We start from the raw sequence: 12,889 nt of genomic DNA, 5'->3' as shown, positions 1-12,889 counted from the left end.
TGAATTTATGAACTGACCATGAAACGACCTCTATGAAGTGTAGTATTTCTGCATGCCACAGGGGGTCGCTGTGGCCAAGGTTTTGCTTATATTTACAGTCTTATTTTTGGTACAGAAATATTGATTGGGCTAAACCCACAAAAAGTGACCACACCTTTCTTAAAATAACAAATAACAGATATCTATATTTTTTCAGAACTAACTTTCTGAGCCATCAGAACTTTCCTGACATTTGTGTGTATGGATTAAATGTCAAAATACTTTTCGGGCCAACATTTATTCTACCATTGTTAAACATCCATTGTTCCTATCTAGAACTTGAAAACAACACATTCTTCATTGCTTCAGCTTTACAATATATTTATTTGAACAGGCTGAACATGCTCCATTAAAGTACAGTATATCAAAGTATACTTCAGTTAGTATTTCCAAGCTTATGATGTTAGATCTACTTTTGACTTTAGCTAATACAAAGCCATAAACTTGGTAATCAAGCGCTCCTGTTTTGAATGTGTTTGCCTATTAAATTTCCAATATTCTTTTATCATTTATCTCCAACTATTTTTCTTTGCTGATATACTTTGTTTGTATCCTTACATACTTTTTACTCTAATATTTGCTGAGTGTTTATTTTGTGGGGGTGTGCTGTTCAAACATGATAGGACTTTGGACACTGGCATTGCTTACGTGTGTCTGCACATTAGCTCTGCCCAAGAACGCTGCCATTGTTTGAATAGTTAGCATGGACAGACAGATGCCACACCATCTTTAAACCCTATAGTTGACATCAATAATCTAAATATATTCTTGCATTGGTTAGTAATTCAGAGCAGGGCTTTAAGAGGTGCGTAACCAGTACACATATTTTAGCCTGTTTTTAAGATTTATGCATTTAAATTTCATTACAAAAATTCCATCAAACTGAATTTAGTAATCCTTAACTACATTTAATAATAAAACTTTAATAAATGTAAGTTTTATTCATTTAATTTCATTAAAGATTGCTCATTTAAAGTTGATGGAATTTTGTTAGGAACAAGAAAGGAACAATTTTCGCAGGAAACCGATGGAGTGCGTACTCCAGGTAGGGAAGGAGGTTTTGCCCCAAGTGAAGGAGTTCAAGTACCTCGGGGTCTTGTTCACGAGTGAGGGGACAATGGAGCGGGAGGTTGGCCGGAGAATCGGGGCAGCAGGGGCGGTATTGCACTCGATCTATCGCACCGTTGTCACGAAAAGAGAGCTGAGCCGAAAGGCAAAGCTCTCGATCTACCGGTCAATTTTTCTTCCTACCCTCACCTATGGTCATGACCGAAAGAACTAGGTCACGAGTACAAGCGGCCGAAATGGGCTTCCTCAGAAAGGTGGCGGGCTTCTCCCTTAGAGATAGGGTGAGGAGCTCAGTCATCCGTGAGGAGCTCGGAGTAGAGCCGCTGCTCTTTTGCGTTGAAAGGAGTCAGTTGAGGTGGTTTGGGCATCTGGTAAGGATGCCCCCTGGCCGCCTCCCTAGGGAGGTGTTTCAGGCACGTCCTGCTGGGAGGAGGCCTCGGGGAAGACCCAGGATTAGGTGGAGAGATTACATCTCCACACTGGGAAGGGAACGCCTCGGGGTCGCCCAGTCAGAGCTGGTTAATGTGGCTCGGGATAGGGAAGTTTGGGGCCCCCTGCTGGAGCAGCTGCCCCCGCGACCCGACTTCGGATAAGCGGTTGAAGATGGATGGATGGATGGATGGAATTTTGTTATAAATTGAAATGCGTAAATCTTAAAAATAGGCTTAAATAATTGGAAAGAATATACAGTATATAAGTATTCAATATGTAATGTGTATGTAATGTGTGTGTGTGTGTGTGTGTGTGTGTGTGTGTGTGTGTGTGTGTATTTATCACTTTGTGGGTTCCAAATGTCCCCATAAGGATAGTAAAACATTTTGTCGGTCCCATGAGGAAAACAGCTTATAAATCATACTAAATTATGGGGTTTTTTAAATGTAAAAATGCTGAATGTTTTCTGTGAGGGTTAGGTTTAGGGGTAGGGTTAGGTTTAGGGGATAGAATATAAAGTTTGTACAGTATAAAAACCATTATGTCTATGGAAAGTCCCCATAAGACATGGAAACACTACGTGTGTGTGTGTGTGTGTGTGTGTGTGTGTGTGTGTGTGTGTGTGTGTGTGTGTGTGTGTGTGTAAAAATAATAAAAATTATAGTCAGGGCATTAATCATGTAAAAAAAACTTCAACATCACTATTTGAGAAGTCATTTTTGATCAAATCTAGACAGCAGCATCACTCCAACACCTTATCCTGGAGTAATCATGCTAAATTGATAATTTGGTTCTAGAAAATCACTTGCCATTATATCAAACACAGCTGAAAGTTATTTGATCCGTTAAATGAAGCTTAACATCGTCTTTGTGTTTGTTTTTGAGCTGCAACCGTATGCAATAGACTGACATGTCTTAAGGTCAATATTAGGTCGAAAATGGCAAAAAAGAGACAGTTTTCTCTAGAACCTCATCGGTCAATCAATGTTTTGAGGAATGAAGGCTATACAATGCTTGAAATTGCCAAAAACAAACTGAAGATTTCACAGAAAGGTGTACACAAGAAAAGGGGCAGTGGTGGCTCAGCGGTTGAGGCTCTGTGTTACTGAACAGGAGGTCAGGGGTTCAAGCCAAGATGCCACTGTTGGGCCCTTGAGCAAGGCCCTTTATCCTATCTGTGCCGTATCATGGCTGACCATTCACTCTGACCATTCACTCTGACCCAAGCTTAACTGGGATATGTGAAAACAAATAAATTTCACTGTATATATGCACTAACGTATGTATAATGTGTGACCAAAATAAAGGCTTCTAAGGCTTCTACTACAGTCAAGAGGACAACTGGCTCTAACAAGGACTGAAAGAGATGTGGAAGACCAGATGTACAACTAAACAAGATGATAAGTACATCAGAGTCTCTAGTTTGAGAAATAGACGCCTCACATGTCCTCCGCTGACAGCTTCATTGAATTCTACCCGCTCAACACCAGTTTCATGTACAACAGTAAAGAGAAGACTCAGGAGGCCTTATGGGGAGAATTGCAAAGAAAAAGCCACTTTTGAAACAGAAAAGGAAAAAGAAAAGGTTCGAGTGGGCAAAGAAACACAGACGTTGGACAACAGATAATTGGAAAAGAGTGTTACGGATCTTAACCCCATTGAGTTTTTGTGGGATCAGTGTGTGTGTGTGTGTGTGTGTGTGTGTGTGTGTGTGTGTTATATATATATATATTTGTGTTCACTTGTTTACCCAGCAGCTATTACAAAAATATGATGATATTGACATTTTAATTTGGAGAATAGAAATTACAAAAAATAAAAAAGACATTTCAATTCTGTTATTGGAGTAATGAAACCTTATAATTACTGAGACAAAGTCCCCATGACAACTAGCCCCAGTCCCCTCTATCTAGTATAATATCATGGTACAATATATCAATGGACCATTTCAAATTAAATGTGCACCTGTAATTCCTGGAAAAGTTAATTCTACCGACTTGCAAATAGGACATCGCAAAAAAAATCTGATAATTTATTTAACTATAAATGGTGCAAAAGGTCCAATATGTCATGAGCAATACAATGGCTGTCTACAGTGTAATGAGAAACATTATTTAAAAAAAAAATGTCTGTGACTATTAAACAATGTAGGTTTAATATAATATCAATTATTTTTGAATTTATTTTTTCTTCACATACATTTCTACACATGTGCATTGCATTTGATTTATCACATTGCCTCTGTTTTGATGGACCACATTTAAATAAATAAAAAAGCGATTGACACTATGTAGCACCTCTTATGCCTTTGCGTTGAGTGACCTTTGTGTGCTAGCCCCTCCCACTTCCGCTGCACAGGTGAGACCTGCGTGACGTCATCGAGCATGAAGGCAGGAAAGTGCGTTTGATATCCAAATTTTCTTAAAAACTGTTGATCTATACACGGATACAAATATGTGTGGCTTCGGTAAGAGAATCATTTACCTCCTTTTATTGCAGGCATGATAATTAGGCCTACAGCTAATTTGTAATTCCTAAAGTTTCTGCGAGAGTTTTCAAAACAGGAAACGCCTGTAACAATCAGTTGTTTGTTCTCTGCACTGTCGGAGTTCTTGTGAATCGGGTATCTTTTGTAATATAAATATATATTTTAAAGTAAGTTAGGCTTATTCAGTACTGGCACTGTACAACTATACGATTAAGCAGCTGTATAGACTTTTAACAACAATATTTTGCACAGAAAATCGACCATAAACCAAACTTAAAATGTATTAATATAATTGATTGAGATAACGAAATATCTCATATGAATATAAATATGAAAAAATATTTAAAATGATAAAACAGTATAGTCTTATATATGTTCAAAACACAAAATGTATGTTTAAAATGAAGACAGAAAAATTATAATAAATGGTGACACTTTCTAAAAGTCAAACATTACCACAGTTAATGTGAAGTACACCAGATCCCACTTGGTTTATTTGTTATCTAATGCAATGGCTTTCAGACATTTTTAAGTGTACACAAACTATTTAGTGCCACAGTAAATATTATATGAAATATTCTGTTATTCTTTATATATAGATATTTAGCTTTGAATATCATGAAGTGGCATTTATCTTCTTTATTCCAGACAAACAGAAGGGTCCTGGTAGGCTGATGAAGAAAGGACTCACTCTCATTGTAGTTGGTCATGTTAATTTCATCCTGGGTGCCATAGTTCATGGCAATGTGTTGCGACACATTTCCAAACCCAGCAATGAGATCTCAACTGAGTATACTGTATCAAACATCATCTCTGTCACCTCAGGACTGCTGGTACTTAATTATATTGTGTTATATTCCATTAAAGGGATAGTTCACCCAAAAATGTAACCCTCATACCATCCCAGATGTGTGTGAATTTCTTTCTTCTGCAGAACACAAATGAAGATTTTTAGAAGAATATTTCAGCCCTGTTGGTCCATACAATGCAGGTGAATGGTGATCAAAACGTTGAAGCTTCAAAATGGACACAAATGCAGCATAAAAGTAATCCATAAGACTCCAGTGGTTAAATTCATGTCTTCAGAAGCGACATGATAGTTGAGGATGAGAACAGATCAATATTTACATCCTTTTTTACTATTTAAATGTCCAATTTCACATCCACATTCTCCTTTTGTTTTTGTCGATTCGCATTCTTCGTGATTATCGCCACCTACTGGTCAGGGAGGAATATATAGTAAAAAAGGATTTAAATACACCTACCTATCATATCACTTCTGATGATATGGATTTAACCACTGGAGTCGTATGGATTACTTTTATGCTGCTTTTATGTGAATTTTGGAGCTTCACAATTTTTGTGACTATTCATTTGCCATTGAATGGACCTTCAGAGCTGAGATATTCCTCTAGAATATACACATCTGGGTTCTGGGATGGCATGCGGGTGAGAAACTTATGAGAGAATTTAGATTTGGGGGAATTTTACTCTAAAGGGATTGTTCTTCCATTAATAGACATTCTGTCATTATTTACTCACCATCATGTCGTTCCAAACCTGTATGCCTTTCTTTCTTATGTTGAACACAGCAGGATATGGAAAAACATTATATGGAAAAAAAGATGCAATGGAAGTGAACGGTGACAGAGTACAACATTCTGCCTAACTTTTTTTTATGGGTTTTGAACAACATCATCATGAGTAAATGATGACAGAATTTTTTTATGTGAACTCTCCCTTTAAGAACATAAATTATAGTATATATATATGTGTGTGTGTGTGTGTGTGTGTGTGTGTGTGTGTGTGTGTGTGTAAAATGGTTTATAATACAATTAAATGAGTGATTCTCCCCAAATTAATCCAACGTGTCTTTTTTCCAGAGCATCGCAAGTGGAATTGTCGCGATATTGGTGTCCAGGAATATTACCAACTTGAAGCTAGTAAGTAACCATTTCTCTTTGCATATTATTATTTAGCATTATAACTCATACCTTATAAATTGATTAGATTGTACTATTTGGGAAAACAAAAACAACACATTCCCTTCTGTATTCATGTAGTGTTCACAGCTCTGTTCTTCTGTTTCATGTAGCACATTGGTCTGTTGGTGAGCTCATGTCTGAACGCCCTGTTCTCTGCAGCATGTTTTGTGGGGCTGCTTTTGGCAATCAGCCTCACCATTTCAGGCGATGGGTCCGTCCTCATGAAAGGATGCAATTCCACTAACATGCCCGTGAATGCACGGTCTCCAATCATCGTTAACTGCCCTTTCGATGCCACCCGCATCTATGTGAGTATTTCTCCTGCGATACATCACAGCTTAAGTACGCTTATGGAAAATACATTTTTAGATGCTTATATGATGAGTCTCGCACTACGTTTTAAAACCGCCACTTAAAATGGACAGTGAATTGGAAAGGTATGAACCTTAAATATAATTTGTCTGATTGTTGAAGAATGAACTGCTTTTTTTATCTTCAGGACACAACTCTGGCACTGTGGTTCTCCTGTGCTGGGTTTACAGCCATAGAGGCCGCACTGTCTGTGTGGTGTTTTATCGTGGGTCTCACTTTAAAAGGCATCGGACCCTGTGCTCATACTTACATCCGAGAGCAGGTAAAATGACAAATATTCATGCAGAGGGACCCTGAATTCAATTGAATAATTTACCCAGGGATTTTCCTGTGGAAACCTATAATAAATTATGGAAATTATTCTGAGGTCAAAGCTTTCTAAAGTGGCAGTCACACTAGATTTAAAGATTACAGAATTGTTTTGGAGCCTGCAACGAATTTGGTCCTTCAGCCTGTTCTGACTCGGGATGCTGTATCATTTCCAACAGATCAGACTTTTAAAAATCCCCAAAATCCCTATCTATATGTCTGTCTGTCTAATAACTACTTGGCAACCACCAAGAACACCTTAGCAACTGCCTAGTAACTCCCCACACACCACTTAAAACACCACTGGAACTGCCTAGCAACAACCACCCAGTGCACCATAGCAACTGCATACAACCACAGAGGAATACCTTAGGAACCGCCACATAGCAACCACCAAGCAAAGCCTACATACTAGAGGTCTTCACGGGTCCAAAAATGTGTGCCCGAACCCAAAGAGACCTGGAAATGTGTTTTCCGGAACCGACCCAGACCCGTCTATTATTTGAAAGTTTTGACACGGACCCGTGTAGAACTGTGAAATGCTGTAAATGTACTTACCCGGAACCGACTCGGACCTGTCTATTATTTGAAATCTGGACCCGGATCCGGCCGGACACACCGACCCGATTGGACCCAATTGGCACAGAACCGAGCCAACGGAGTGGTGTGACGGAGTGGTGGTGGCGTAGTGGCTAAAGCACAGGGCTGTTAATCAGAAGGTCGTTGGTTCGAACCCCACGGCCACCATCATTGTGTCCTTGAGCAAGGCACTTAACTCCAGGTTGCTCCGGGGGGATTGTCCCTGAAATAAGCGCACTGTAAGTCGCTTTGGATAAAAGCGTCTGCCAAATGCATAAATGTAAATGTAAATGTAACCCACAGCTAATTACTATTATCAAGTTAATTGACAAGTTGTGAATATAAACCTTTGTGTCTTACCTAATGTAGCGTTAGTAGCCTTCTCTCCTGTGCCTGACCGTGATGCACACACAATCCATCCTCCTTGCCAAGACAGTTGGTATAATAACATCCATGTTGTTCCTCTCTTGCTGATTGAAAGAGCATGTATAATACACTCATTATTTCAGCTTCAAAAGTCAAATTGCTGTCACGGTGGCGGATGACAAATGCGACTTTGCAGTTTTTTGGCATCTCGCATAATACAATAACTTCAACAGTTTGCACTTTTGAACTATAATAACGTTTGCTCGTTCAGTGCCACGGCCGCTGACATTAGCATTACTATTTTGATGTCATCTGTGCTCTCTGAGACGTGTCTGACTATAGATTTTAGATATACAAAGCGAACGAACTTCAACCACAATATCTCAAAAATCGCGCCAACGCCAATAATTCACTTCGGTTTACGTCATCTGTCAAACACAGATATGGCGGAATAAGTCCCGCCTTCTAAATAAAATAGCAAATAGTCAATTGGTAAAGTCATTGTGTCACTACAGATGTAAAACAGACCCGGAACCCGAAGTACAAGAATGGGACCCGACCCGTCTGACCGTTTAAAAGTTTGGACCCAAACCTGTACGGGGGTCGGGTCCTCAGGTTCAGGTGGACCCGAGAAGAACTCTACTACACACCCTTCACAACTTCACATATTTGTTAGTGAACCAGACTAACAAACTCTAGTGTAAACGCCCCTTAAATCAAAACTCCTCACTATATTTGCTCTGTATTGCATTGTATCATCAATCTTGGCATTTTATTTTATAACAGCTGGAAGAGGAGGCACTGGCATCAAGGGGAAAGATGGATCCGGACCGCACAACTCAAGGCCAACATCTCATTGCACACCATTCTGCCAGCGCTTAGCATTGAGAATTATCGAAATTTAAGGTGGAACTTTTACACTGGGTTTGAACTCTATTGCATTCAAAGTAATCAAAGATATTCCATAATGTGTGTGATTCTAAACTTGCTGTATTACATGATGGTGATATTAGTTGCAGTTTTTTGTTGTTGTTGATGTTTTGAAGCACTCCAGTACACTGATGTTGTCATACAGACTATATCAGTCAGTTGAACTTGTTTAACATTTGTTTTTACATATTTTAAGTTTGCTTATGTGAGCTTGCACCACTTATCACAGGCTATACTGACTGTGTTGTGTCCTAAACTGTAGATAGGGTTACATGTTTGCAGTTCTTGTTTACGTCAAAACTTTGAAACACTGGCACAATGTGGTATGTGTCATTTCAAAAATATGTTGGTGTCAAAATCAATCATTCATATCCATTTTTATATAGTGTTACTTTGAATGTCAACAACACCAAATCTAATGTTTTTGATTTTAAGGAATGCTTGAACTGTTTGAAATACCTATTGTGCCACAAAGCAAACTTTTTATAGCTAGTAGTAGCCATCAAACTTCCAGTATGCAGGAGAGAGTGTGTCAGCGTGATGAGTGATACGCTAATCCGGGTTGGAATTAATGATGCAGATTAATTCCCACACGACGAGATAATCCAGTGTGATGAAAGGATTTCAAATAAATATTGACAAAGAGATGTGACTGACTGTCAAAACAACGGGATTTATTCTCTCTATAAGATGTTATTTAATTTCAGTGGTCTGTGTTTGTTTAGAGAGAGCTGTCGTTTTATCATCCTTTGAAGGATTACTGAAGGCCCCTCATGTCAGTGCAGAATAGTGATTCTCTGCGGTCTACATTACATTGTATTACTTTTTAATTCTGCTTTTATGGATGTGTTGGTATTGTTTTTAATGTAGAATTAATTTGAATAAACACTTATTAATACAACAATCGCATCTAATTGTGTTTACTTAAAGGAGTGTTCCAGGTTCAATGCAAGTTAAACTCAATGTGTGGCATAATGTTGAAACCACAAAAATGTATTTTGACTCGTCCCTCCTTTTCTTTGAAAAAAAGCAATAATTGTGGTTACAGTGAGACACTCACAATGGAAGTGAATGGGGCCAATTTTTGGCGGGTTTAAAAGCAGAAATGTGAAGTTTATAATTTTACAAAATAACTTTTGGATTATTTGAGTTGATAAATTGTTTAAATCTTCATTTTGTGGGATTATGCCATTTATGTGATTATAAAATGTGATATTTTTACACTAGAGTTAGTGATTATTTCATACTTCCAAAACGGTCAGAAATCTAGGGGTAACCATTGATGGTGAGCTAAATTTCACAGACCACATTTCAAAAACGGCAAGATCATGTAGATTTACACTCTACAATATCAGGAAGATAAGACCTTTCCTCTCTGAACGTGCCACACAACTGCTTGTTCAGTCACTTGTCATCTCTAGACTGGACTACTGTAACGCTCTCATTGCACGCCTGCCTGCATGTGCTATTAGACCTCTGCAAATTATGCAGAATGCAGCAGCACGTCTGGTCTTTAATGAACCAAAGAGAGCACATGTTACACCACTTTTTGTCTCTCTCCACTGGCTGCCGGTTCATGCACGTACTAAATTCAAGGCTCTGATGCTGGCATACAGAACAGTCACTGGGTCTGCTCCAGCATACCTAAAAACATTTATGCAGAGCTACACTCCCACCAGAAGCCTGCGGTCGGCTAAGGAACGTCACCTTGTCATACCAAAACAAAGAGGCTCCAAAACACTTTCCCGGACTTTCAGTTTCATCATACCACGTTGGTGGAATGACCTTCCCAACTCAATCCGGGAAGCTGACTCACTCTCTATCTTCAAAAAACGGCTATAAACACATCTTTTCCAAAAGCACTTAACCGGTCACTAAAAAAAAAATATATATATATATATATATATATATATATATATATATATATATATATATATATATATATATATATATATATATACACTCACCTAAAGGATTATTAGGAACACCATACTAATACTGTGTTTGACCCCCTTTCGCCTTCAGAACTGCCTTAATTCTACGTGGCATTGATTCAACAAGGTGCTGAAAGCATTCTTTAGAAATGTTGGCCCATATTGATAGGATAGCATCTTGCAGTTGATGGAGATTTGTGGGATGCACATCCAGGACATGAAGCTCCCGTTCCACCACATCCCAAAGATGCTCTATTGGGTTGAGATCTGGTGACTGTGGGGGCCATTTTAGTACAGTGAACTCATTGTCATGTTCAAGAAACCAATTTGAAATGATTCGAGCTTTGTGACATGGTGCATTATCCTGCTGGAAGTAGCCATCACAGGATGGGTACATGGTGGCCATAAAGGGATGGACATGGTCAGAAACAATGCTCAGGTAGGCCGTGGCATTTAAACGATGCCCAATTGGCACTAAGGGGCCTAAAGTGTGCCAAGAAAACATCCCCCACACCATTATACCACCACCACCAGCCTGCACAGTGGTAACAATGCATGATGGATCCATGTTCTCATTCTGTTTACGCCAAATTCTGACTCTACCATCTGAATGTCTCAACAGAAATCGAGACTCATCAGACCAGGCAACATTTTTCCAGTCTTCAACTGTCCAATTTTGGTGAGCTCTTGCAAATTGTAGCCTCTTTTTCCTATTTGTAGTGGAGATGAGTGGTACCCGGTGGGGTCTTCTGCTGTTGTAGCCCATCCGCCTCAAGGTTGTGCGTGTTGTGGCTTCACAAATGCTTTGCTGCATACCTCGGTTGTAACGAGTGGTTATTTCAGGCAAAGTTGCTCTTCTATCAGCATGAATCAGTCGGCCCATTCTCCTCTGACCTCTAGCATCAACAAGGCATTTTCGCCCACAGGACTGCCGCATACTGGATGTTTTTCCCTTTTCACACCATTCTTTGTAAACCCTAGAAATGGTTGTGCGTGAAAATCCCAGTAACTGAGCAGATTGTGAAATACTCAGACCGGCCCGTCTGGCACCAACAACCATGCCATGCTCAAAATTGCTTAAATCACCTTTCTTTCCCATTCTGACATTCAGTTTGGAGTTCAGGAGATGGTCTTGACCAGGACCACACCCCTAAATGCATTGAAGCAACTGCCATGTGATTGGTTGATTAGATAATTGCATTAATGAGAAATTGAACAGGTGTTCCTAATAATCCTTTAGGTGAGTGTATATATATATATTTACAATTTTTGTTGCACTTAAATCTGTTTTGTATACTATTCTGATGATAGTGAAACTTTGTAGTATGGCACTTTTGGTACCACTGTCTCCTTAAGATGATTCGCTTCTGTTTTCCTCTTTTGTAAGTCGCATTGGATAAAAGCCAAATTAATAAATGTAAAATTGATAACACGCATGGAGTTTACTTACGCTTATCTTGAATTCAATCTGGAATATTCCTTTCATGTTTACTGCTTGAAAATAATTCAATCAATCTGACCAGAGTTTGACATGACATACCCAAAAGGGCAAAGCTCAAATAAAATAAATAGAAATTAGAGATTAATTTGACCTCCTGAACAACATTTTCTGACCTTTTTGAGTCCTATTTTTAACCCCATTTGAGGAAAGTGTCTTTTTGTTTATGTTATTTATCATACACTGACCCAGTTCTATTCCATATGTAAGTTCACGGTCTGTTTGCTTGGGGCCCCAGTATGCAGATGCTTTTCACAGTGTTATTGTAAAGATGACCTGATTTACTTCACTGCACCTGTTGGATTGCTGAAGCTGCTTTTCACTCGATGCATCAGTCAATGATAAACCTCTAGTTATCCACAGCCTAGATTGTCAAACTCATAGCTATATGGTTATTGATTAATTGTTTTGTCAAGATATGGACAAAAAGCCCATTTACTTATGGCGGAGATACCTCCCGCAGCCACTCGGCCAAGCCAGGGACCCTCTAATATAAATATGCAAAGTTTTATTGGACCAAAAAAAATAGGCAGAGTCCAATTCAAATTGAATTGATTAATCTAAATAAAATGAGAAACCCTAAATATTTTTAGGTTTTATTAATTTAATTTGGTTAAAAATTACATAATTTGATGGAATTTTGAAATTGAAATGCTAAAATCTTAAAAACAGGCTATCTATCTATCTATCTATCTATCTATCTATCTATCTATCTATCTATCTATCTATCTATCTATCTATATATATATATTAGTTTGGAAACATCTTATAACTTTAATTACTCAAATTACTTTTACGTTATGTTAATCTAGTGTTGACCTGATTTATCTGTGTATTAAGTTTTGCCATGTCTTGGATTCGTCAAGCCAATGTATTGTAAGACAAAGAG

At 38.6% G+C, this 12,889-nt stretch overlaps 1 protein-coding gene across 1 annotated transcript; it reads left to right on the top strand.

The window, feature by feature from the left end:
• Nucleotides 1–3,897: 3,897 nt before the first annotated feature.
• Nucleotides 3,898–9,464, top strand: LOC127662657 (keratinocyte-associated protein 3-like). The gene is made up of 6 exons (XM_052153945.1): nucleotides 3,898–4,006; nucleotides 4,676–4,860; nucleotides 5,911–5,970; nucleotides 6,123–6,320; nucleotides 6,512–6,646; nucleotides 8,425–9,464. Exons 1-6 carry the CDS (start codon nucleotides 3,994–3,996, stop codon nucleotides 8,518–8,520), a joined length of 687 nt encoding a protein of 228 aa, XP_052009905.1. The 5' UTR covers nucleotides 3,898–3,993; the 3' UTR covers nucleotides 8,521–9,464.
• Nucleotides 9,465–12,889: the final 3,425 nt, after the last annotated feature.

The sequence above is a fragment of the Xyrauchen texanus genome, chromosome 22, assembly GCF_025860055.1.
Source record: "Xyrauchen texanus isolate HMW12.3.18 chromosome 22, RBS_HiC_50CHRs, whole genome shotgun sequence".
NCBI lineage: Eukaryota > Metazoa > Chordata > Actinopteri > Cypriniformes > Catostomidae > Xyrauchen > Xyrauchen texanus.
The sequence above is the reverse complement of the archived record's forward strand: the minus strand, read 5'-3'. Positions and strand labels throughout refer to the sequence as shown.

Coding starts and splice junctions, on each gene's coding strand:
- LOC127662657 (XM_052153945.1), top strand. Junction 6,321..6,511: donor TCGATGCCACCCGCATCTAT/GTGAGTATTTCT, acceptor TTTTATCTTCAG/GACACAACTCTGGCACTGTG. Junction 6,647..8,424: donor ATACTTACATCCGAGAGCAG/GTAAAATGACAA, acceptor ATTTTATAACAG/CTGGAAGAGGAGGCACTGGC.